General features: G+C 38.3%; 1 protein-coding gene across 1 annotated transcript; it reads right to left on the bottom strand.

Moving 5' to 3' along the window:
• Positions 1-83: 83 nt before the first annotated feature.
• Positions 84-23,599, bottom strand: LOC144001933 (cilia- and flagella-associated protein 44-like). The gene is made up of 34 exons (XM_077496596.1): positions 23,438-23,599; positions 22,579-22,724; positions 22,322-22,484; positions 21,556-21,658; positions 21,252-21,468; positions 18,502-18,616; positions 18,159-18,323; positions 17,923-18,078; positions 17,780-17,827; positions 16,135-16,234; positions 15,970-16,064; positions 15,675-15,878; positions 15,461-15,571; positions 15,200-15,352; positions 14,121-14,309; positions 13,771-13,913; positions 13,395-13,674; positions 12,214-12,269; positions 11,132-11,294; positions 10,776-10,906; positions 10,479-10,675; positions 8,974-9,121; positions 8,724-8,901; positions 8,407-8,648; positions 8,121-8,334; positions 7,842-8,045; positions 6,189-6,378; positions 6,003-6,116; positions 3,935-4,065; positions 2,639-2,755; positions 2,360-2,561; positions 2,121-2,281; positions 1,900-2,034; positions 84-1,124 (listed from the first exon to the last, which is right to left on the bottom strand). Exons 1-34 carry the CDS (start codon positions 23,444-23,446, stop codon positions 855-857), a joined length of 5,250 nt encoding a protein of 1,749 aa, XP_077352722.1. The 5' UTR covers positions 23,447-23,599; the 3' UTR covers positions 84-854.
• Between the last annotated feature and the right edge of the window lie 22 nt (positions 23,600-23,621).

Here is a 23,621-nt window from a genome sequence, read left to right as displayed (position 1 = left end):
ATGGTATACCAGGAGTGGAACTAATAGTAGCCCAGGTATTTCCTGTTGGGCCTAATTGGTCCTTGGCCACACATTTTCTCTCGTTTACATTAACAAAACGAATGTATATTTTATTAGTTAGAATTGCTCGCATTCATTTCTTAATTGCAACAATAACAATGAGCTACTACAGCAATATTAAATTCACCTGTTGCCAGCCAGTAAACATTTTTTTTTAAAGAGTTGGGAGCGTTTTTAACATTGGCTCCTGCAAAATAATGACATTGAAAAATAATAACAGTTGCTGTATAATTTGTGTCTCACATAATGTTTGGGAATGTCTCGCTCCTCAATAGACAGACTACAGTGATTTAAAAAAAAAAAAAAAAACACTAATACATGAACATGCTAAGGAATTTCCACCATGGCCTGCAAGTTAAGGGTAAAATGAGAATTAAGAACAAAAAAAAGATTAGTATTTGGTATGCTAACATACGGTAGGCTTCTATCAGGTAGCAACTTGAACACAGTAAGCACAAAGGAATGAATGCCCATTAGGAAAATTTGATTTCAATATTTTGAACATGACAACAATACAAACAATAGACAATGAAATGTTAGACAACAGGCTGGTATAGTATAACAAAAGCAAACATGGAATACGATCATCAATTTTTACACATGTATTTCATTGAGAAATATCTTCAACATTTGCTTTCATGAATAAATTCTTGGCTAATTAATGGCCAAAAATGTTTATGAAGTTAATTCTGGTGGTCCTCCGGTTGCGTTATTTGTCTACTGAACAGCAGCAGTCAGATGTAGTAATTTGCTTTGAAAGCAGGCCCATAATAATGAAAAATAAAATTCCATTTTTAGTCATTCGTCTCACTGTCACTCGTGTCCTGCATACCAGGTATAAGTGTTCCTTTTTTGCTGCGTTTATGGACTGTGGGAGTGGACCGACGAGGGATGGGCGGTAAATGAACATGGCCGGGGGGAAGCATGTGACCTCCAGTATGTCCGTGATCGGTGATCTCTTTGCAGAGCTTCTCAATCTGCTCAGCTTGATTTTTCACCAGTTCCTGAAGACACCAGATCTGACCTCTGTCTGCTCGCATACTGCAGGCTTGAAGATGCTTCCCCTGAGCACACACACAAGTACATTATGTATGTATATGTATTATGACAGATGGTGTAGCAGGCGCTCCCTGTCAGAAATCGGTCTACACCCAATTAAGCCCCTTCAGCATTTTATGATATTATAAAATATATATATAGATTATATTCTCAGTCCTCTATATGTTGCTTCAGCCCACTTTTAGCTCTGGGACAGAAAAAATCCTGGAACAATCCCCGTTATGACAACCATAAAACGCAAAAGATTATAAAAAAAAAGATTGGTTTAATGTATTTTTGCTATTTTCATCGTATCAAAATGCGGTTGACGTTTTTAATTTTCATACACCTTGCAGATCTCAGTGTAGAATAAAAATACCACCCTCTAGTGGTAACCCAAAGAATCACTGCATAATTTTATTTATTATAACTTCAGTATGTATTCATTTAATATTAAAGAAATGTTATGATAAACATTTAAGTTCAGTATGTTTCCATTTAATCATGATATATATATCTATTTTTTATTAACATTTTTTTGCACTATATTCCAATTGAATCATTTTTTAAGTTCCCTTTTTTTTTTTACTATCCTGTAATGGTAATATTACATTTACTTTTAGGAATAAAACTTTTGTATCACTTTTGATGTACACTTACACCTGCTGTGTTTCTGTATTTTAATGTTGGTCATGATGTTGGCGCGTATATGAGGTGGTACTCGGTGGAAAAAGTTTGAGGACCACTGATCATGAGAAGATGGAAACACATTTGAGAGTGGCACATTTGTAATTTAATTACAATTTTCTTTTGTCTTGCGTAAAGTTTAATCTCCAGCTCCTTCTTCTGTTCAAAGAGGTTATTCAAGCATTGGAGACGCTGTGAGTTGCTCCTTGTCATCACCACCAGAGCCTCACGAGACTTTAGGACTTTTTTCTAAAAAAAATAAATAAATAAAAAATAAAACAGAAACGTGAAATTTATCCAAGAAGACTCATACACACAAGCAAAATTTAGCTTACATCCCATTGTTTGATGTCTTTGGCATTTGCCATTTCTCGCAGCATTCTCTCCTGCTTCTGCTCTGTAGCCGTCTTGTTGACGCACAGGGTCTGCAGAACCTCCATATCGACCTCTCTGCCGAACCTTGTCATCATCAGCTGGTGACAAAGCTTCTCCAGCGCTGCACCAAATTACAAATTCAAGTGAATACTCCACAAATGGGAGCTGGAGGCTTTCAGATGTTTGTTTTTGGTCGTACACTCGATCTGATTGCTCATTTCCTTGCGTTCTTTGATGAGCCTGATGTGCTGCTGACGGGCCTGACGGTACACCTCTGTCTGCTGATTCTTCTCTACAGCCAACTCCTTCACTCGCTCCTGCAGCCGTTGTAGCTCCATCCTAGTGACCACCAACGCCGAGCTGAGGTCCGAAGGCTCTTGGCGAGAGATGTCAATCTCAATCTGCAAACCAGCGCGCAACAGATGACTGAATATCACCAAAAAATAAAGAAATCATTGAGACAGAACGTTTTCTTAACCTGGTGCAGCCGAAGAGGAACCACAACATCGAGTTGGTTCATTTTCTGCTGTTTCTCTCTGTTGACTTCCTCCAAGTCATCCTCTGCTGCCTTGAGACTGATTTTCACCGATTTCATCTGCAAGTCCATAGCTCAAAAATTAGGGAGTACAAAAATTTGTGTTGCAATTAGGCATGGGCTGATATTAGATCTTGACAGTATGATAACCATGAGCAAAAATGTTGCGGTGTCATAGTATTAAGATTACAGATGTCCTTTCTGAAAAATGTGTGTGAATAAAGCAGCATTTTTTTTTTTTTATTGAACACAATGTATTTTATTTTCAAACAAAATATAGAATCGTTGGTGCATTACTAAATATGTACTATGTAAAGTTAAAACAAATAATTACTCAATAAATAAATGTTAATATTCTTCTTCTAGAGCTGTCAAATGATTAATTTTTTTAATCAGATTAATCACATCTTACAATTTTGATTAATCATGATTAATCACTGACTTAAAAATGCTTTTTTTCCCAACATTTTTTTTGCCCGCTAAATTTGAAGCGTTAATTAGTTAACGCTTTAACTTTGACAGCACTAGTTTTAACACTTCTGAGCAAGTCACAGTGTCCCATCATGTTGTCCTTTGGGCTAACTAGTACACACTGGCACATACATGTACACATTTTTTTTCTTTTAAGAAAATGCAACGGCACCCGTATAATTGTAAATGTCTCTCTTTCGTCAAACATCCCTCCGTACCCGCCTCCTCTGCGCTCGCCGAGAAGCAGAAAAAAAGGCACTCGCATCCAATTAACTTCAAAGAGGCAGTTCGTTTACTCAACTCGATCGAACTGTGCGCTGCTTAGAAGAAAAGAAGAAGGAAGACCACATTTCCCATGAGGACCAGCAAATAGCGTCGTCTTTGAGCTCGCGCCAGTGAATGAAAGACGGGCAGATTCTTATCCAGACAAACCTTTTCATTGCTTCGTTTGTTTTGCAGCTTCTGCCATGACAACACTAATCATGCAGACGTTTGGATTGACTTCCGTCTTTGTAACAAATGGAGAAAGGGAGAAGTGATGTATGCTGTAAAGCAATCAGCACGTTTGTGATTTTTATTTTTTGTGTGTGGCAGGGTTCCTACCACCCTCCTCAAAGTTACTTTGTGCCAGTACAAAGTTGTTGTTGTTGTTTTTAAATATTTTATGAAGGCTGAAATGTTCCTTAGTGTTTCTTTAATCATTACCGGTACTTTCATTGACCAAAAGACACCAAGCCGGACGTCCGATTGGCCCCGCCCCGCTCTGACCTTCTTTACGAGGGTGTCGCACTCCTTCTCCAGCTGTTCGGCATTCTTCTTCTCCTCTGCCAGCAGCTCCTCCAGATCCAGGCGACGTTCACGCAGCTCCAGTATGTCCTCAAACAGTTTTGAGTCACACCCTGTGGCACACCAATAGTGTTTCAGTGTGATTATTGCGACTATGTCCGTTTTAAAAATGGACTTAAAATGTTTCTTTTTAACTCTTTGACCGCCAAAAACGTTTAATGACGTATGCTAAAATCCTAATGAATGCCGCCATAAACGTTAATTGACGTTGACTAAGTTTTTTTGTTTTTTTTCTCTCTCAATGGGCAGTGCAACGTCTTGTGCAGCATTGCCTGCTCAATGGTTTGTGAAATCAAAAACACCCATTAACTATGGCCAGCAGATGGCAGCATTGTATCTTTTTTCAATGGGATCACGGTATATGAAATTACAATGAAACATGACTGATATGTTTAAATTGAACGTTTTCATGAATGATCAAAGCCTTTGTCACATTAAATCTAATTCACAGAGCACCAATAAACAAAAAAATAATAATATCTAAGTTAATGTTGGGCAAAAGAATGTATCTTTTCAATGTCACTCAAATTACCTATTTTCAAATGGTGATTACTAAAGAACGGAATAAGGTAGAAACATATTTTTTTATGTTTATGTAGTCGTAGCGCACAATATTTTGTTTGTCTTGAAAGATGAGTGAAAATGCTCAAAATCAGCTGGCACTGTTGGGGTTGTTTTTTTGATAATGTTTGGCAGTCAAAGAGTTAAAAGCCATTTTAATTTGTGAATTTGTTTTATGTCTTCCTGCGACCTTTAGCTAGATGTTCTTGTTTTAACTTTAAATTTTTATTATTGTAGCACTTTCAGATCTCCTGTAGATGTAAACTAGTACTACTACTACTACTACTACTAGTACTAGTACTAGTAGTAGTAGTAGTAGTAAAAAACAAAATAAAATCATTTAAAATCAATTTATCAAAATGATTAAAACTTTGATTCTGTCTATATAAATTAAGAGAGCGTACAAATGAAGATTAAAACAAGAGAACAAAAGAGAGACTCAGAAGAATAAGCAATAATGTTTTCAGCCCTGATTTAAATGATCTGACATTTTGAGCAGACCTCCGGGATTCGGGAGTTTGTTCCACAAGTGAGGAGTAAAATTAAGAACTAAATGCTGCTTCACTTTGTTCGGTTCTGGCTCTGGAAACAAACAATAGACCTGTACCAGATGACCTGAGGGGTCTGGATGCTTCATAGGGCACTAATACATACATCTTGCATTGTATTTTGGTCCAAGACCATTTTGAGGTTTATAGCCCGGCAGCAATCTTTTCTTTGACTAACAGGAAGCCAGTGTAGTGATTTCAGGACAGATGTGATGTGAGCCTAATTTTAAGGATTTTGGCAACAGCATTTGGATCAACTGCAGCTGTTGATTCATTTTTTTTAATCGAGATCTGTAAAGATACCATTTTAGTAATCTAACCTACTAAAACTAAAAGCATGAACACATTTTCTTGTTGAGGCAGAAAGCCCTTAATTCAAGCTATGGCATATTTAGTAATAGCTTTGAAGTTGTTAAAATCCAGGTGTGGGTCAAAAATTACACCAATGACACTGAAACGTAAAGTTGTGTAACACTTGCGTAAATATTATACGAGAGATGTGATACTCTAATCTGAGCAAGAGGCAGCATGCAGACGGTGAATCCAAATGGTCAAAGAACGGGCCCTTGTGGAACTCCGCATGCGATCGTTATGCATTCAGATTCATATCTCAAATTTAGTATTAATCAAATGGGTTAATATGCTAATCAAGATATTAGTTGTGCAATTCAATAGTATGCATTAAATCAATGAAATCTGTAGCTCCTTTCAATGAAACCCACAACACAATGCTGTTGCTGGCACCCACAAACATACATTGAGGGCATGGCACACTTTTGGATTGGTGGAACATCTTCAACGAACACAATCAGTCCAGTTGCCTTGATTCAAACTTTGCAGATTACCATGACCCGGATGACAGCGAATCTAAACAGACTGACCTGAAGGGCATTCCTCCACAGCTCCATCTCCATCTAATCCGTCCCAATCGTCATCGTCGTCATCATCCCAGTTTTCATAATCGTCAAAGTCATCATTGCTGTCTTCATCCTCATCTGCAAAAGGATTTTATCATTTCTACAGGGCACACAAACAGGTGAAATTCTGAGATCAAAGCATCCCATCACCTTCACTGCCCTCCTCCTTTTTCTTGCGTTTTATCTTCTTCTTGTAAACTTTGGTCAGATACTCTTCAAAGTTGTTGTCATCGCCCAGCATGGCATTGAAGGCCGCAGTATTTGAATTTTCTTTCTCCTGCCGTTTTGCAATATCTTTACGCTTCAGTTCTAGCGCCTTCCTAGACTTCTCCAGCTCAGACTGTTACAAAAGGGACAAACATGTCTGCATTCTACAAAAAATGGAAATTACCTGCTTGAAAGCAGAGGTGGCAATTCCAGGTCTAGTGTAAACATGGTTTAGTTTTAGCCTCCTCTGCTTTTAAGCTAAGGTTTGCTTAGTAGCTAGCCTTAGAGCAGTGGTGTCCAAACTACGACCCGGGGGCCATTTGTGGCCCGCCGTCCATTTTTTCGTGGCCCACGACATATGCTATAAATGGCATTTGACTCAGTTCAAATAAAATAAACAAAACAAAAATGTTTGGAGATGGTCAAAGTTAGAAGGGAGGGTTTTGAAAAACACAGGTGCCATTAAAGGTTATTTTAGTTCAATAAAACTAATGAAAAAACTAAAATAAAATAAAAAATATATATTGTTACCGAAATAAAATAATTAAAAAAAATACTTAAAAAAAAACGAAAACTAACTGAAATTACATTTTATGTTTACAAAACTAACTAAAACTATAATTATAGCAAAAATGTCCTTCGTTTTAGTCTTTGGTGTGATTTTTAGTAGATTTATTTTGATATCAACCGGAATAATGACGTTTGCAACCAAAATGAAAAGCATCTTCAGATGACGTCGCTCCCATGGTGTTTTTTTTAAATATTGCGCACAAGTAATACACATTTTAAAATAATAATAATAATAATAATAATAATAATAATAATAATACTGAAACTAACTAAAACTAAGCATTTATTAAAGAACTAAAACTAATAAAAACAACCACCCTGAAAACTAATAAAAACGAACTAAAACGAAAAAACTATAATAACCCGACTGCCATATTACAAATAAAATGGTTTAGATACTGTAGCTTTTATATGCAAAAGCACAAATAAATTATTCGTACAATTTTTAGGACTAAACACAATTTGTCTTCATAACATTATGTGGCCCTTGCGTCCTTCTGATTTTCTGTTTGTGGCCCTCAAATGAAAAAGTTTGGACACCCCTGCCTTAGAGGAATGAGGAATGCTACAAACACAACAACAAAAAAACACTACTGTGTCAAATTCTGCAAATCTAGCAAAGGTTCTGAAGTGTGAAATACAAATTTAAGATTATAGGCATGGCCCACATTTGAAAATGACATATGAATGTCATTTGTCATTTGACATATGAATGTCTCTTAATAATTAGCTTGGCCGTTCGCGGAGTTTAGCTAGCTTAAGCTTGGCCATTGTGTCGCTGTGACCTGACCTTCAGGTACGCAATCTTTCTATAGTTGAAACAAGTTAAGACATCGGTACTAGAAACCATTTTGGACACATTAGACCTTCAGCATCCAGCAAAAAAAAAAAAACCTCCACAGCTGTGTACTCAAATCATTTGGACATTCACAAAAGAGTTTAACTGAGAATATACAGTCTTCTGGTGGTTAAAACTGTAAAAACGAAAACTAAAAAGACTGGGTGGCTTTTCAAATGATTTCTCACCAGTAACTCATCCTCCTCCTTCAGACGTTTGTCAAGCTTGTCCTGCAGAATCTTCTCACTCTTGTCCACCTCCTTGAGGAGCAGCAGCTCCTGATAAAGAGTCAACTGCCGGAGATTGGCAAGTTTTAGCTTCCAGTCCAGCATCTGTACTTTCTCAAGACACGCCATGTGCTCCTTATCAAATTGATCCACTGAGCTCTTCATCTAGTTAAATATGAAAACAACAAATTCATGAATTACGGCTGTAGATCTTGAGATTTTAGAAAAACTTAAACAGACCTGTTCCAGGAGAAAGTCCTGCATGTCAAGCAACGCGTCCTTGTCCATATTCTGCACCTCCTCCTCACTCAGTTCTTCTCCTTCCTCCGCTGCAGTCTCCTCTGCTGATGAATCTGATATATTTTCAATGTTCTCTAATCCTTCAATCTCCTTTTCCAGCTCATCCACCACACTCATCCCACCCTCTTCATCCTCCAGCTCTTTATTTTTTAACCTGTTTGAATATGGCAGATCACTCAAAAGTCGGCTTCTTTCAAACTACCGACGTGAAACATGTCTCTGGCACCTTTTCTCCCTCAGCTCCCTGTATCTCTCTAGAACGGCTCGGGTGCATCGTAGGCTCTTCTCTGGTACTTCCTCAGCTCGGAGAGTGGGCACGGGGGGTGGCTGGCAGTGGAACTGTGGCGGCAAACAACTCTGCACCCTCTGGAGCTGTTTGGCCTGGGCTTCCAGTTTTGAGACGAGGAGGAGTTTGGAGTCCCGCAAGGCCACAATCTCTTTGTTCATCTCAGTCTGTTTTTCATGAATCTGGTGGGATGGATGCAGTCGTTTAGAAAAACCTGCTGTGAATGGCATTAAGTTTTCATTTTATGTGTGACTTACATTGTGCTCCAGGTTGGTCATCTCAACTTTTTTTTTGACTGCACTCATTCGTAGATGTTTTGGCACGGTGAAGTTTTTGTCCGTTTTAAGTTTCAAGTCTCCAATGCTCTCTTTGGCTTCGCAGATGGCCTGCACATCAAGTGGATCTTCACAGTCCTTATGTGGCTTCTCTGCGTAACTACGATAAAAGGAAAACCATGAGATTCAGCTAGAGCAGTGGTGGGCATGTTTTTTCTTAGGTGCCACTCACAGTTTGTCCCATTCCTGCTTCCTCTTTGCAATCTTGGCTCGTGCTTGTTCAGCTTTCTCTGCAGCTTTTTGGAGCCTTTCAACCTGCCGATCTGTAACCTGTAGCGCAGCACGGGTCACAGGGGTAGGAGGAGGAGGTGCTTCTTCCTCTGGGGAGCACACATTAGCAATTCAAATATGTATTTACAGTATCTGATATATTGTAATGATCCGTAGTATGGCACCAAACCACAAGGTGGCCTTTTTCATTTTGGACATGTTTATTTGATGCCGTGGACTTGTATGCGTACTCGTGACGCGTGGTAGCGCCAAGATGACCTTTTTTTTTTTTTTTTTATTATTATTAATAAAATAAACATGTGAAGTCCAATCCCTTTGTTTGCTCTCCAATCTTTTTGCTAACCAGCAACGCCGTCCATGGCTGATTAGCCACCACGCGTTACAATAGGAATGTAAGGATTAGGGATGTAACGATATCCAAACATCAAGATCCGATATTATCACGATATGAAGGTCATGATATGATAATTATGGGGGCGTTGGCGATATTTAAAAAAGATCACAATATTGTAAAAAAGAGAGCTCATACTAAAAAAAACAGCAATATTGTGCTTTTCTACATAACAGCAATGCATATAAACCACCTTACAATCTCAAATAACAATATTGAGGCACTTACTTGCTAATGCAAGCACACGTTGATCGCTTCACAAGCAAATTAGGTTCCCCTTCATCTAACAATTAGCATAGATTTTAAACATAGAAGGCCAAAACATCCCTAATGAAAATTAAATAGCACTAATAAACTAGCCAGTAGAGGATGCTAGAACTGCACAAATGGAACTCAACCTGACTTTTTGAACAAATGTGTTCCTTTTAAATATCGTGAACATGACGACGACGATATTGTGGCAGTTTTAATATCACGATATCACGATATTGCCCTTATCGTGACATCCCTAGTAACAATATGCCAACATCGCTATACGATATTATCATGATTTGAAGGTCACAATACGATATTATCACTATATTGTGGGGAGGTTGGCGATACAAAAGGTCACAATATTGTAAAAAAAAAAAAAAAAAAAGAGCTCATACTAAAACAATACTAAAAGACAATATTGTGCTTTTGTACATTACAGCAATGCATATAAACCACCTACAATCTCTCATAACATTTAATATTGAGGCACTTAATTGCAAATGCACGCACATATTGAGTTCCTCCACAAATTGACTCGATTCACAAGCATATTACGCGCCCCTTCATCTGAACATTAGTGTGGATTTTAAACATAAGGGCCAAAACATGCCTTGTGAAAATTAAACTGCACTAAAAAAAATAGCCACTAGAGGGTGCTGTACTGCACAAATGGAAATCAACCTGACTTTTTTTTAACAGATGTGCTGCTTTTAATATCGTGACATGACGACGACGATATATTGTGTCAGTTTTAATATACAATATAAACCTGTTATCGTTACAATACATAACTCTCTTACCATCTGTGTCACTACTGTCCTTTTCAGTTTCATCCACAGGTTTTTGACGTTCAACCACATCGGGTCCATTAACATCAGAACCGACCTCCTCTTCGAGCTGGGTTGAAGAAAGATTTGGAATCCGGTAGGTGGAGACACTGTGGTCAGTGCGGATGGCGAACACAGTGACAATGTTGGACTCTGAAGAGTCGCCGAACCTGGAATGCGTTTCATTGTGATAGCAGGCTGGATGTTATGTCAGTATATGAAAGAAAGGTTATCACCAATCCTTTTTTTGTGATTTAGTCAGTACAGTACCAGTCTTGTAGCTTTTTGAGCGACAAATGGGAATGCTCCTCTCGCCAGCTCATCTGGTATTGGACTTCGTCTAATCGTCGAATTTTCTCTCTCTCAGCTTGCTCTTCGAAACGTTGATCTAGCAGCAGTTCCTACTTACAAGAAAAGCAGAAAAACAAAAAACTTTTTAATGGCCCATGTGAAGCGAGCCAAAGGACAGGTGGTAAAAATACATTATATCAATGATTTATAACACAGAGGGAGACATTAAAGCTCTGCACACTATTGTCATGTAATAATAGCATAATTGATGTTCAATAAAAATTCTACAAAATATGTACATTTACTGTTCCTCTATCTAGTGTCTGCATATATACCATAGAAGTCAGTTGCATATGTTCCGACAGGTTAAGGTTGTCATTCAGTAGTATTTTAAACATGTTCTGGAGCTCATCAAGTCTTTTTCGTTTGGCCGCTATCTTCTTGTCAGCTTCCCGACGTTGGCGATCTTTCTCGAGCTTCTGTTTGGCCGTCTCAATGCTGGAAGGAGGGAGAAACTGTGTTTCAGGGACATATTTTCATGCCCAGTGAAAGTTTAGTGTGAAGTGCAATGTATCTGTGAGCATGGGTGGGGTTTGGGGGTATTTTCGTCGACGTGTGTAGTTGGAAATGGGTGTTTGCGACGTTGTGGCACTGGGGGAACTGAACACAGCCAACTTGATTCCTGGGCAATCAAAGCGGCTCCCCCCATTCCTTATATAAGTATAATGGAAACGCTGGAATTCATACAGGAGATATGTGCGCACAAAGTATATTTGTATGGAATTGCAAGAAGCTCAGTCTCTAATTGCGGATAATGTAAAGTTGGCCAATACCCCCTTTCTTTTAAAAATAGATTCAAGATGATAATCCATCCATCCATCCATTGTCTTGACCAATTATTCCTCACAAGGGTCGCGGGGTCAAGATGATAATAATGCTGATAATTATTGTGCATTAAATTAATTCAAATGATGGATGGATGGATTTCTACAGTGATTCAGAGAGTTAAAATAATGTTAAGGTCATTGTCATGTTTAAATTGAGAAATATCGTGACATCCACCACATATATCAGCATATCACAGAATCTGTCTGCCCATACCTGAATAAAATGAAAAAAACTGCACATCACCTGCGCCACAACTTTGACCTGGTTTAGTTTAGTTTAGCTTAGTTCCCCTATTATGGTAAACTAGATTTGCCCTGGCACGAAAATTAAGATGCACCAGTTTTTACACCAAGCGCCACGTGCGCATGTTTACGAAAATGAGGACCTTAAAGTTAAAGATTCGTTCCAATACATTGCATCATTTAAATGTAAAAACATGAAATGCTGCATTCCGCAAAAGAAACATTGAATTTATTAACAAGCGCACGGCTACTGCAAAAAATTCCACGAGTGCTTTTTCATACTTAACCTGTATGCTGCTGGATCATCAATGTCTTTGGGTAACACTTCATTCTCCAGACCCACCTGTTAGAAGAATAAGATGTTCATTTTAATTGACATTTTACAACTACCCATGTATCACCTTCATCCATCCATTTTCTTGATCGCTTATTCCTCACAAGGGTCGCGGGGGGTGCTGGAGCCTATCTCAGCTGGCTCTGGGCAGTAGGCGGGGTACACCTCAGGACTGGTTGCCAGCCAATCGCAGGGCACACAGAGACCAATAACCATCCACACTCACAAGCACACCAAGGGCCAATTCCGAGCGCCCAATTAACCTGCCATGCATGTCTTTGAAATGTGGGAGGAGACCGGAGTACCCGGAGAAGACCCACGTGGGCACGGGGAGAACATGCAAAACTCCACCCAGAAAGGCCGTAGCCTGGACTCAAACCCGAGTCCTTAGAACTGGGAGGCGGACATGCTAACCACTCGCTCACCATGCCGCCCCACATGTATCACCATTCAACCAATTTTCTTACACCTATGTGGAGTTCAACCTGGCTGCAGATCGATTAGTGGCTGAACGTGGGGTGGATCTACACATATTTTACTCCACACCCATTCACACTCAAAATGACCCAAAACATGATGCTAACTCGGTTCTATTTTTTTAAGGGTTACTTACGCAACTTACACTTGATGTAAGTTAAGCTAGCTAGCTAGCTAGCTAGCTAGATAGCTAGATAGATAGATAGATGCACAAAGGACTGTTTCACCCCCATTATTCGTCATAGTCATTCGTCAGAGGAGAGGTTTACCGGCTGCATTCTGTTGATGATTAAAAATGTGTACCAATGAATTAATTATGGATTAACTTCCTGATGGTGGATGAATTCTGAAGTCTACATCATTATTTTGTCTAGCAATTTACAAAAGAAAATAATAATCCAAACTAATCAGGAAAAGCTTCAACATGCAACAAGAAAATGACCCAAAACACAACAAAAGACTTCATCGGGGAGAAAAAGGTCTTACGGTCTTAAGTTTCAGATGGAGAACTGAATACATTTGGGTTTCAGTCCCAAATGTATTCAGTATACAACATAAACAAACAAATTGTTCCACTTCTTTTGAACTACACTTTTTTTTTTTTTTTTTACTACAGAATAATTCAAAAGACGTTCTTCCCGGAAAGTGTTTACTCACCCTTGGTGAAGGAACCTTTGCCTTTTTCTTCTTCAAACCTTTCTGCAGCTCTTCATGAGGAAGCAAGCAGAAGGAGAAGATGTTGCCATCATCACCTGCTGTCAGCACAAACTGGTCGTCATGGCTGCAACAGATGTGCCACAGGTGTCCATAATTGCTGTCATGAATGCTCAGCTCCCAGTATGCCTTCATGGAGCTTAGGGCATAATCATCAGGATCCAGAGGATAAGCTCTGACGGAGCCTGAGTGCATGCCGCAGAGCATCAACTGCCTGTTGGAACTGTGGCACAAACAACCAAACATAAACATGACCTGATGATGTGTTGCTATTTATTTATCATGCCTACTAACTGAATTTTACAAACACTCATAATACCTGAAGGTGACTGAACAAATGGGGTCACTATCAGCATCATGGATAGCAAGGTACTCAAATGGCTCCACCGGACAGTTTTCTGAATTCTCATCCTGATTCTCAGAAAACTTACAGTGGTACAAGAAACCGGAGTCAAATCTGCCCTAAAGAAGAGACGAATAATTAAAATTGTTTCAGCAAGAACTCTCACACTAAAAAAAAGAAAAACAGTACTCTCTAGTCACACGCTGAAAGAGAATACCGCATATGTTGCTGTGCGATAAATTATACTTCCCCTATGAATATGTGGTGGCTGCAAATGCTTTAGGTCATAAAAGCAATTGTTATTTTTTTAGTTTTTGTCTACGAACCACCGAGAGCCAGAATTGCCCAGGCTGGGAGAAGAAACCACAGTAGAGAGGACTTGGAGGGTCGGGTATATAAATACGGGGCAACGGCTCCTCTTCTTCTTCCTCCTCTTCATCTGTGATTTCGTTTTCTTCACGTTCCTTCCTTCGCTGTTCCTTTAATTCTTGTCGTCTCTCTATTTCCTCTTCTCTCTGAAGGCCACGCAAGCAACTCAGATTTATTGAGACTTACACATATAAGAGTCACGTGAATATGATGATTACACTGGGGAGCAATTTGAAAAAAAAAAAAGGTTACTTTTTGGTGCTGATTAAAATAATAATGCTAATGCTGATTCCAAAATTCAAATAATTTTTTTTCAAGCACGTTGGTTTTTTTCTCTCCACAGTTTACCCTCCAGATAAGCAGAATTCCACTGATTCATTTTAGTAAGACTGAATTATTCTTAATTCAGAATATTCTTAATTCATTCTGAGCTGCTTAGGGTGGGATTCATCTATAGCTACGTGGTAACTTGTTTGTGCACTATGTGCAGTCACAATTGAGACAGAAGCTGAGAAGTACTATCAATATCTGCAAACCGAAATTAAGCATAATGGGAATTAAGAGGATTTGTGCTATGCTAACTTTTTTGTTAACCTGGTATCTTTTAATATTTTGATGGTATGATTTCTGTCATGTTTGTATATGTTACTGTACATTGTGAATATTGTGCTGGACCTTTATTTGAAGAAAATTGCAAATTGAATCAAAATCGCAATTCAATTTTTTTTCGTAAAATTGTTCAGTCCTACTTGTAACCAAGGACATACCGTTGTAAGTTAGATTTCATTGTATGCTGTTTTTTTTTTCAAAGCTTGTAAGTTGTAACTATTCCATCTTGTTGTTAATTTACATACATACACATTTATTTTATATATATTTTTTAAAACACCTGGGATCCTATAGCTCAAAAACTTCGGAGATCGGTTTTGGATTCTGCACCCAAATATTTGTTAACAACAACTTGTACAAACAATTGTGCTCCCCAGTGTCATTAAACTTGATGTTAAAAAATATAAAAAAATAATTTATATAATACCCTGATTCGAGATTTGATACTTTTGAAGCGGAAGGTTCTTCTGGGCAGTTCAAGCAGTTGATAGGATTTGGCTGTCTGGAGGGTTTCAGAGTCAGGACACAGTACCTCAACGATATGACCACTTAGACACAGGATTAGCAGATTGTTCTCAGCCTAGATTAAAAAAAATAAAATAAAAAATAGGGATCTGTTTAATTGCAAATTCTCGGGTGTGGGAAAAATAGTCAGCGTGTTCTTTTTCAAAATAAAATACAAAGTTACATGGGTAGGAGATGACCACTCCATCACTTGTACTGGTCCAGGAACGTTCACAAAACCAATCGGCTCATATTTTTCTCCAACAGTGAAGAAGAACACCGTGCAGTCTGAGCTCTGAGGATGAAGCGAAACAATTGAAACTATTACTCCATCATAAGATGTACGAAGAAGTCTAATAATTACTCGAGAATGCTCCATTAAAGTTAAGCCTCCTTACCCCGGTGGCCAAGACCGTTCCATTCCGTTCATATGCGACAGTGGTAACAGGGGCATTATGAGGTTTGAAGGCCTGTTTGAGGCGCAGCTGAGCCTCCACGTTTTGCCTGGTTACTACTTGAAGGCCTGAGGGGTCATAAAGCTCCAGTAAGCGCACAACTCCATCTTCAAAGCCAGTCACAAGCAAACCTCCAGTCTGAGTCACCTAGAGATGGACACAAATAAGAGGCGGTTTAATCTGTCTCTCGTTATTGGGAAGGAAATAGCATTCCCATTTCCCGCGCCGTGCCGTTTACCGGAGGTGGAGCCCAGTGGAGAGCAGTTCCACCTCGAGTGAAGAAGCTGCAGGTTAGTTCTCTTTTTGCCAGAAAGTCAAAGACTCTGACTGAACCTGGACAAAAAATAGGGAGGTTGAACATGTACGAAGGTATGTAGAGTATAGATTAGAAATACCAACTCACGGTCCAAAGCAGTCGTGGCCATGAGATAACTATTCTTTGAGACATCCAGGCCGTTGATTGGTCCGGCATGGTAGGAAAACAGGCACACGGGATCTGGAGTCTGTTCACAGGCACGTTAAAACCATCTTTTAATATCAGTGTAAACCAGCGGTGTCAAACATACGGCCCGCGGGCCGGATCAGGCCCGCATGTGGGTTTAATCCGGCCCGCGAGTTGATTTTGTAAAGTTAAAAAAAATAAATAAAAAGAATGTAATGACTAATTCATCAGCCGGCCACAATCGAAACATACAAATTTGTCCTCAGATGAGTAATGCAACTTGAACGGGGAATCGTCATCCTGGATGTCTTTATTTTGCACTCAACTTAAACTTTTTTTTTTTTTTTTTTTTTTTTTTTTTTTTTTTTTATCATACACAGACATAAATGTGTTAAATTACTGGTAACACAAATAGATATGACAAGGATTAACGTGCTTATAACATTATTAACACCCATGCAATGCATTCTGGGAACAATATATATTGAAAACAGGTCAATTTAACACGTCCGGAATGTATACCGGCAAAGTGTTGCCGCATTCCATTTGCATCCGTCTTATTTTTCGGAACAATATGATTACAGATGAGCTCCGTAATTTAGGGCTGGTCCACGAAAATATGCGTATCAATTATGGCAATTGTTTTTAAGTTATATACTGTTATTTTCACGATTCGGCCCACTTGATAATATATTTTCCTCCATGCGGCCCCTGAGCTAGCATGAGTTTGACACCCCTGGTGTAAACACTTACACAAGATCAGGGTCAATGTTTGCTTATGTAAAATGTATGGGAGTGATTTTTTCAATACAACATTTATTTAGATTTCTATATAAACTGAGCATCAGAGGGTTTGACCAAATCAGATTACAAATTCAACAGATATACAATATAAGGTCTGTTGTGATATTTTGGACAAAACACTAGGGACGTAACGATATCCAAACATCACAATATGATATTATCATGATATGAGGGTCACAATACGATAATTATCACAATATTGTAGGGGGTTGGCGATATTTAAATAAGATCACAATATTGTAAAAAAATAAAAATAAATAAAAATTATATATATATATATATATATATATATATATATATATATATATATATATATATATATATATATATATATATACTAAAAAAAAGCACAATATTGTGCTTTTGTACATTACAGCAATGCATATAAACCACCTACAATCTCTAATAAGAATATTGAGGCACTTATTTGCTAATGCAAGCACACATTGATCGATTCACAAGCAAATTAGGTTCGTCTTCATCTGACAATTAGCATAGATTTTAAACAGAGAAGGCCAAAACATCCCTAATGAAAATTAAATTGCACTAATTAACTAGCCTCTAGGGTGCTAGAACTGCACAAATGGAAATCAACCTGACTTTATTAACAGATGTGTTCCTTTTAAATATTGTGAACACGACGACGACGATATTGTGGAAGTTTTAATATCACGATATTGCCCTTATCATTACATCCCTACAAAACGACTGGCCACTTCAGTCACAGCAAATATATTGATGGGTATTGGAAAAAAATATGTATGTCTGAATTTTAAAATCATCAAAAATGGGTGAACCTTACTGAGTATGTAAATGAAAGATCCACTTTCCAAATGGCTCCATTAGAATCCTACCAGACCACAAAGAAAACCACTCATTTCGATATCACTGAGGCAAAGCGTCATGTGAAACACATATTTTAATAAGTGTCTGATGACCGCTGACCTGCACAAACCAAACAGTAGAGTCAGCCTGGGAGCTTTTCGCGACTGAAAAGATGCAAACGTGGCGCCCGACTGCAAGCTCATTTATGGGCTCCAACTCAAACTTGCTGTTTTCGCTGCTACTGTCTGCAGCGTCGATGGTCTCGAAGTCCCAGCCCTGGAGGGTTAAAGGCTCAGTATAAATAAAGATGAATTGATTTGACAAGGATAAAAGGTAATCCCGTCGATGTATTTTACCCGGATCATTCCATCAGAGCCAAAGGTCATCAGCTGCCCATCCTCCAAGGCAAAAGGTTGGACAACCCCTGCATGACAACAATGTCCTCCCTTGCTGCACAGCTCCACTTTAATAGCATTTCCATCCCACAACAGCAGGTTGCCCCAATTTGAGCCAGACAACACCTGAGAGGAAGGGCAGTGGTCAAAATGACAATTTGTTGTCGTGAAGCACTCAGATGATTTGTCTCAACTAAACAGGTTTTATAAGCCAAGGGAGCTTCATTTTGAAGATCAATCTGAAATGTATTTGTCATAAATAAGTCCCCTTTTGACAAAAAACAAAACAACAACAACATCAGACCTTTCCATCAGGAAGTTCGACGTAGCCTTCAATATCTGTAGCTGCAGTTTTTCCAAAATGGCCAATAAGCCCCTCCAATTTCAGACCTGTAAATGTGCTGGCCATTTTCCAGAACCTGGGGAGAGAAGGAATGATGTCATTTTGAAGTTGTCCTGCATATGACCTGTCATATGAAACAGAAGCTCGCAAGCTGTTTGGGAAATGTGTCGACCACTTTCCCGTTTCACAATAAGAACTCATGAGAACCACCGCGACCCCCTCTGGTGATACTACAACTTCAAACTACAGTCAACCCCTGTATACTTCCGGTTTGACACCCACAGATTTGCATGTTCTCTGATTTATTTTTCAGTATACTGGTACATATTTTTTTTTTTATATTTTGGGGTTTTCCAGTTTTCTCCTCCATTTCCCCTGTTTTTCATAGAAAACGTGCATTGAATATTCAACAGTTTTCTTTTTTTCGTTTTGAAAAAAAAAAAAAATTCTATTCTTTCAACAAAACTTAATTTACATCTTGGAATACCCGCTCACAGAATTGGTGTATTCTAGTGTTAATTTCGTCAATAAAAACTTGACAAAAATAATTTCGTCAACACACATTTTTCAACGGACTAAAACTAGACTAGACTAGACTAGACTAGACTAAAACTAGTGTTCTTCCGATACCAATACTGGTATCGGCAGAGGTGCCGATACTGCATTAAAACAGTGGTATCGGTATCGGTGACTACTCACAAGTAACATGCCGATACCATTAATTCCAACGCTAATATAGGATTTTGGATGCAGCATCTTGTGACTTGCTGGTGCACAACATTCACTGGTATGTGACATGTTCACTGCATCCCGATCTAAGATATCATATTGGCCCCTGAGTGCTCTGAACCAATGGCAGGACAGCTTTTTCATGTTGAGGAAAAAAAACCTTCAAGTATCGGTATTGGCCGATACTGCAAAGCTGGGTATCGGTATCGGGAGCCAAAAAACGGTATCGGAACAACACTAACTAAAACCCTCATTAATCAACAATAACTGGGACTAAATCAGTAGGCATGTTCGGCGACTAATGAAGACGAGACGAAAATGTCCTTCATTTAATAAAAACTGGACGAAAATCTATGGACATTTTAGTTCATGAACAAAAACAAGATGAAAATTACATCGTTAATTGTCTCTGCTAATCTGTCACATCTGTGACACTGTCATTTGACATGCAGCACACGGGACAGACAGGAGGTGGATTCATAGTGAAAGATTAAAAAAAAAAAAAAAAAAAAAGTAAATTATAGTTATAACTTAACATTAATCCAACGGCTATAACGTTACAACAATAATAATGCAACTGCTAACTAATGCTAGCTAACTTACTAGCCAAATAGCATGAAGCCATAGTAGCCGCTTTAATTGCGTGTGAAGTTGTTTTTCATAAAAAAGATGAGAACATTTTACGTGAAATGCTTTTACATTCGAAAAGCTTAACTAAATCTGCTGTAAAAATAAATAAATAAATAAATACATACAGGGGTAAATGGTAACATGGTAATAGCCAGATAGACATTGCGCTTGACTCAAGTGAGTTCTCCGCGATATCCATCTGGTACCTCTCCACAGTAATTTGCTCGGGAAAGGCGGGACATTCTGTACAATAATTCGAGCTGATTGGACGATGCGTCATTCTACACGTTTGTTTTAACCAATCATGGCCGCTGGTGAAAATTTTGTCTTCGTTCATATCGAAGGGGGGAAAAGCACAAACATGTTATCAGCTAGAAATGCACAAAGCGCCCTTTGTTGTTCAACATTCAACAAGGAAACGGTGAGTCATTCTGCAAGTACAGAATTAATTGCAGTGTCCATTCATCCATGTTGTGTTTGTTTGTTAGCCGTCTGCGCTGACTTCCTGGTTTCATCACGGTTGCATCTCCCTCCCCAAACACAATGTCGCTCTGTGATTGGTCCGAACCACCAGTGGTTCGTATCGGTGGAAATCACAGAGAGCGGTACAAGATGTATTCTCCGGAGTTTGTGAACTCACAAATACCACAAGAATTCATCTTGCAAGCGAGAGCAAGGTTAGTAAAATGGTTGTCCTGACTAAAACTAGACTAAAACATTGACAGATTTTGTTGACTAAAACTAGACGACTAAAATTACGTTTTTTGGATGGCTAAAATATAAACTAAAATGCTAGATTTATTGTTTACTAAAAATAGGATGACATTGATTAACTGTGATAAAAACTCACAAGCGTGACTGAACTTGGACTAAAACTGAGACTAAATTTAAAAATGGCAGACAAAATTAACTAGTGTATTCAAATAAAAGATGGTTTCTTTCACGTTGTATCCAATCTAGATGTAAATACTTGTAATACTTATGAGTATATTTGAATGCCAAATTCAAATATACTCATTCTACAGCAAAGATAAAGGAATTTTCCATTTTTTTTTTTATTTTTTTTTTATTTTTTTTTTTAGGTAAATGTACTATGTATTAAGCCTTATTGTGAGCCATGAAACTATGGAGTCACAGGAGTGCCAAAATTAATAGGAATAAATGTTCTCTTTTATTGAATGCCTTTGTATGTCTGCATTAGTAAATATTTGATTGATTGTGTTTGTATTTCCTATTAATTTTGGCACTCCTGTGACTCCATATAAAACTGACAAGGTGGGACCTGGCTATAACACCTCCATGAAAAATGTATACATATATCTTTTCAGTGGAATAAGCATTGCGTCCTTTACTTGATATGTCCAGATCCTGATGATGTCAGTAGGCCGGGGTTGTACGGGGAGAAAGTCACTCGGTAAACCTCCTGAGAAATTGCTTTGCACCTGAGCACCACCTCCTCCTGCATCCAGTTCCACACAGTCAGCATGTAGTCAGGTGCACTGCCCAGGCTGGCCAGCAGAATCCCATCACTGTTAAAGTTCACGGAGCAGAATGCAAGCTCTGTACCATCTATGCACAGGAAACACATGATCATGATCAGACACAAGCCCACAAGGGAAATAAATGATAACAATGATGAATTGTAGTTCTATTTACCTCTCAGGATGCGGTATGCTTGTAATGAAGGATATTTATATACCATCAGGATGGGTTTTCTTCCCTTTTCTGCCACTACTAAATAATCTTTCTCATGGCTTACCTGTGAAAACAATTGCTAATCACTAGCAGGAACAATTAAGCTTGCATTTTCACTCTTGCTATTACTTTTATTGCATATATTTGAACTGTTCTTTCCACTATAACACAAAATATTAGGGATGGGCGAATACCGATACCAGGTATCGGTATTGGGCCGATACAGGCCTTTTTTCAAGAACTCGAGTACTCGTGACGCAGACGAGTACAAGCGACTGATGGCAGAGGGGGAAGACGTTAAATGAGTCCTCCTTGCCTGTAAATGGCGCGAGCTTGGAGCAGTTTTTCACCAAAACTTCAACGGTTTGGAAATACTTCAAAATTGTGAATCTTAAACTGAAAGAGCATTTTTGTGTTTTATTTTGAGCGTTAAGACTATTGAAGAGTGACTGTGCTGTTTTTTTTTTTCTTGGTCAAAATTAAAGGAAATATATTTGTTTAAAAATATATTTTAGTGATTTTTTTTTTTATTTGTCAAAATGTACTACTGGTATCGGCAGTTGGTATCGGTATCGGTGAGTACTGAGGGTCTGAGTATCGTATCGGTCTGAAAAAAAGTGGTATCGAACATCCCTACAAAATATATTACTGTTATGTTCAGTCATATTGTTTTCATAGATATGGTTTGTTAATTGAGACTGATATGAGCTTCTCCGGAATACTTTACCGCAATGGCGCCAATTCCAGCACCACTGCATGACCGCAGGTATCTTTGCTGCTTGGTGCTAACATCAAGCAGGACGAGCAGCTGACCGGCTATATAGACCAGAGTTCTGTCATCCAGCACCTGCAGGTTTGCTCTCCGGCCACAGTCGTAGCCAAATGAATGACTTCAAGAAAAACAAATTAATATAGAGATTACATGGCATCAAAGTCTAATTATATACAAATATTTAGGGTTTGAAATAGTTACAAAATAGTTACGAGAGGAACAGGAGGTTCTCTGGTATGTCAGACTCTGGTGTGATGAATGGCTTGGAGCACAGCTCTTCATAACAGTAGCACATGTCAACAGGTAAAAGCCGTTTTTCACTCTCTTCTTCCTCCTCATCCTGCAACTCTGTGCCTTCCTGTGCAAGAGAAATATATAGTATACCTCAGTAATTCTTCAATTGGGCTTTTTTTTTATATAGCATATAGGAGACACAACGTTGCTATTCTCACAAACACATCTTGTAAATCATAACTAGGCTAGAAATATAAAACAATGAAAAACACAGCAAGTATGGCGTTAACTAAGTGTGCCTTTCTAGCATTGCATGTAGAACTGTCAAAGAGATGCACATTATTGGGACCAAACCAGGGTGCCCTGCAATTAATTCTCTGCCAAGTTTACATGTAGACAGTCAAAATTATGCCCATATTTCACCAATGCATGTTCATACGTTCAATCTCAAAGGTCATTTTGTTCTGTAATCTCTTAAAAAAGCAGTAAAACTAAAAAAACTATTTATATTTTCCACTTCTATGCTGTAGTGTGTAGCCGGTTTGCTTGTTTGTTTTTATAGCACCTAAATTTTCTTGATAACCTAAAGCAAACCACATAAGTGTAAAAATAAATGTAGGAGACGTGATGGTAGCGCACCACTTAAGCCAATTGATGATGTCATTGTCAAGTTCATATGATAGATGGATACTTTTGTGCAAGCAGGAAATTTAAATTCTTCAATGAATTCAGTTAACTGATTATACATGAATATTTGTTCAATAATGACATTTTTTTTAAAGCATTGTTTTGTTGCAAATTAGTAAAAAGTAATACAAAATAGAAACAAAAACTAACCTCAGCCATTAGGTAAAGGGAAAAAACAACAATGACGCTGGTCGATTTATTATACTTAAAAAAAAATATATATATTATTATTTAAAGTACAGCTTCAATTGATGGTCCGGTATCAACTCAAACGTTTTTCCCCATGAGAGGAAAATACAGCGAATTGAGCATAAAAGTCTTGACGCGCGCTTAT

This window comes from Festucalex cinctus, chromosome 15 (assembly GCF_051991245.1).
Source record: "Festucalex cinctus isolate MCC-2025b chromosome 15, RoL_Fcin_1.0, whole genome shotgun sequence".
NCBI classification, from domain to species: Eukaryota; Metazoa; Chordata; class Actinopteri; order Syngnathiformes; family Syngnathidae; genus Festucalex; species Festucalex cinctus.
This window is presented reverse-complemented; position numbering and strand designations above follow the sequence as displayed.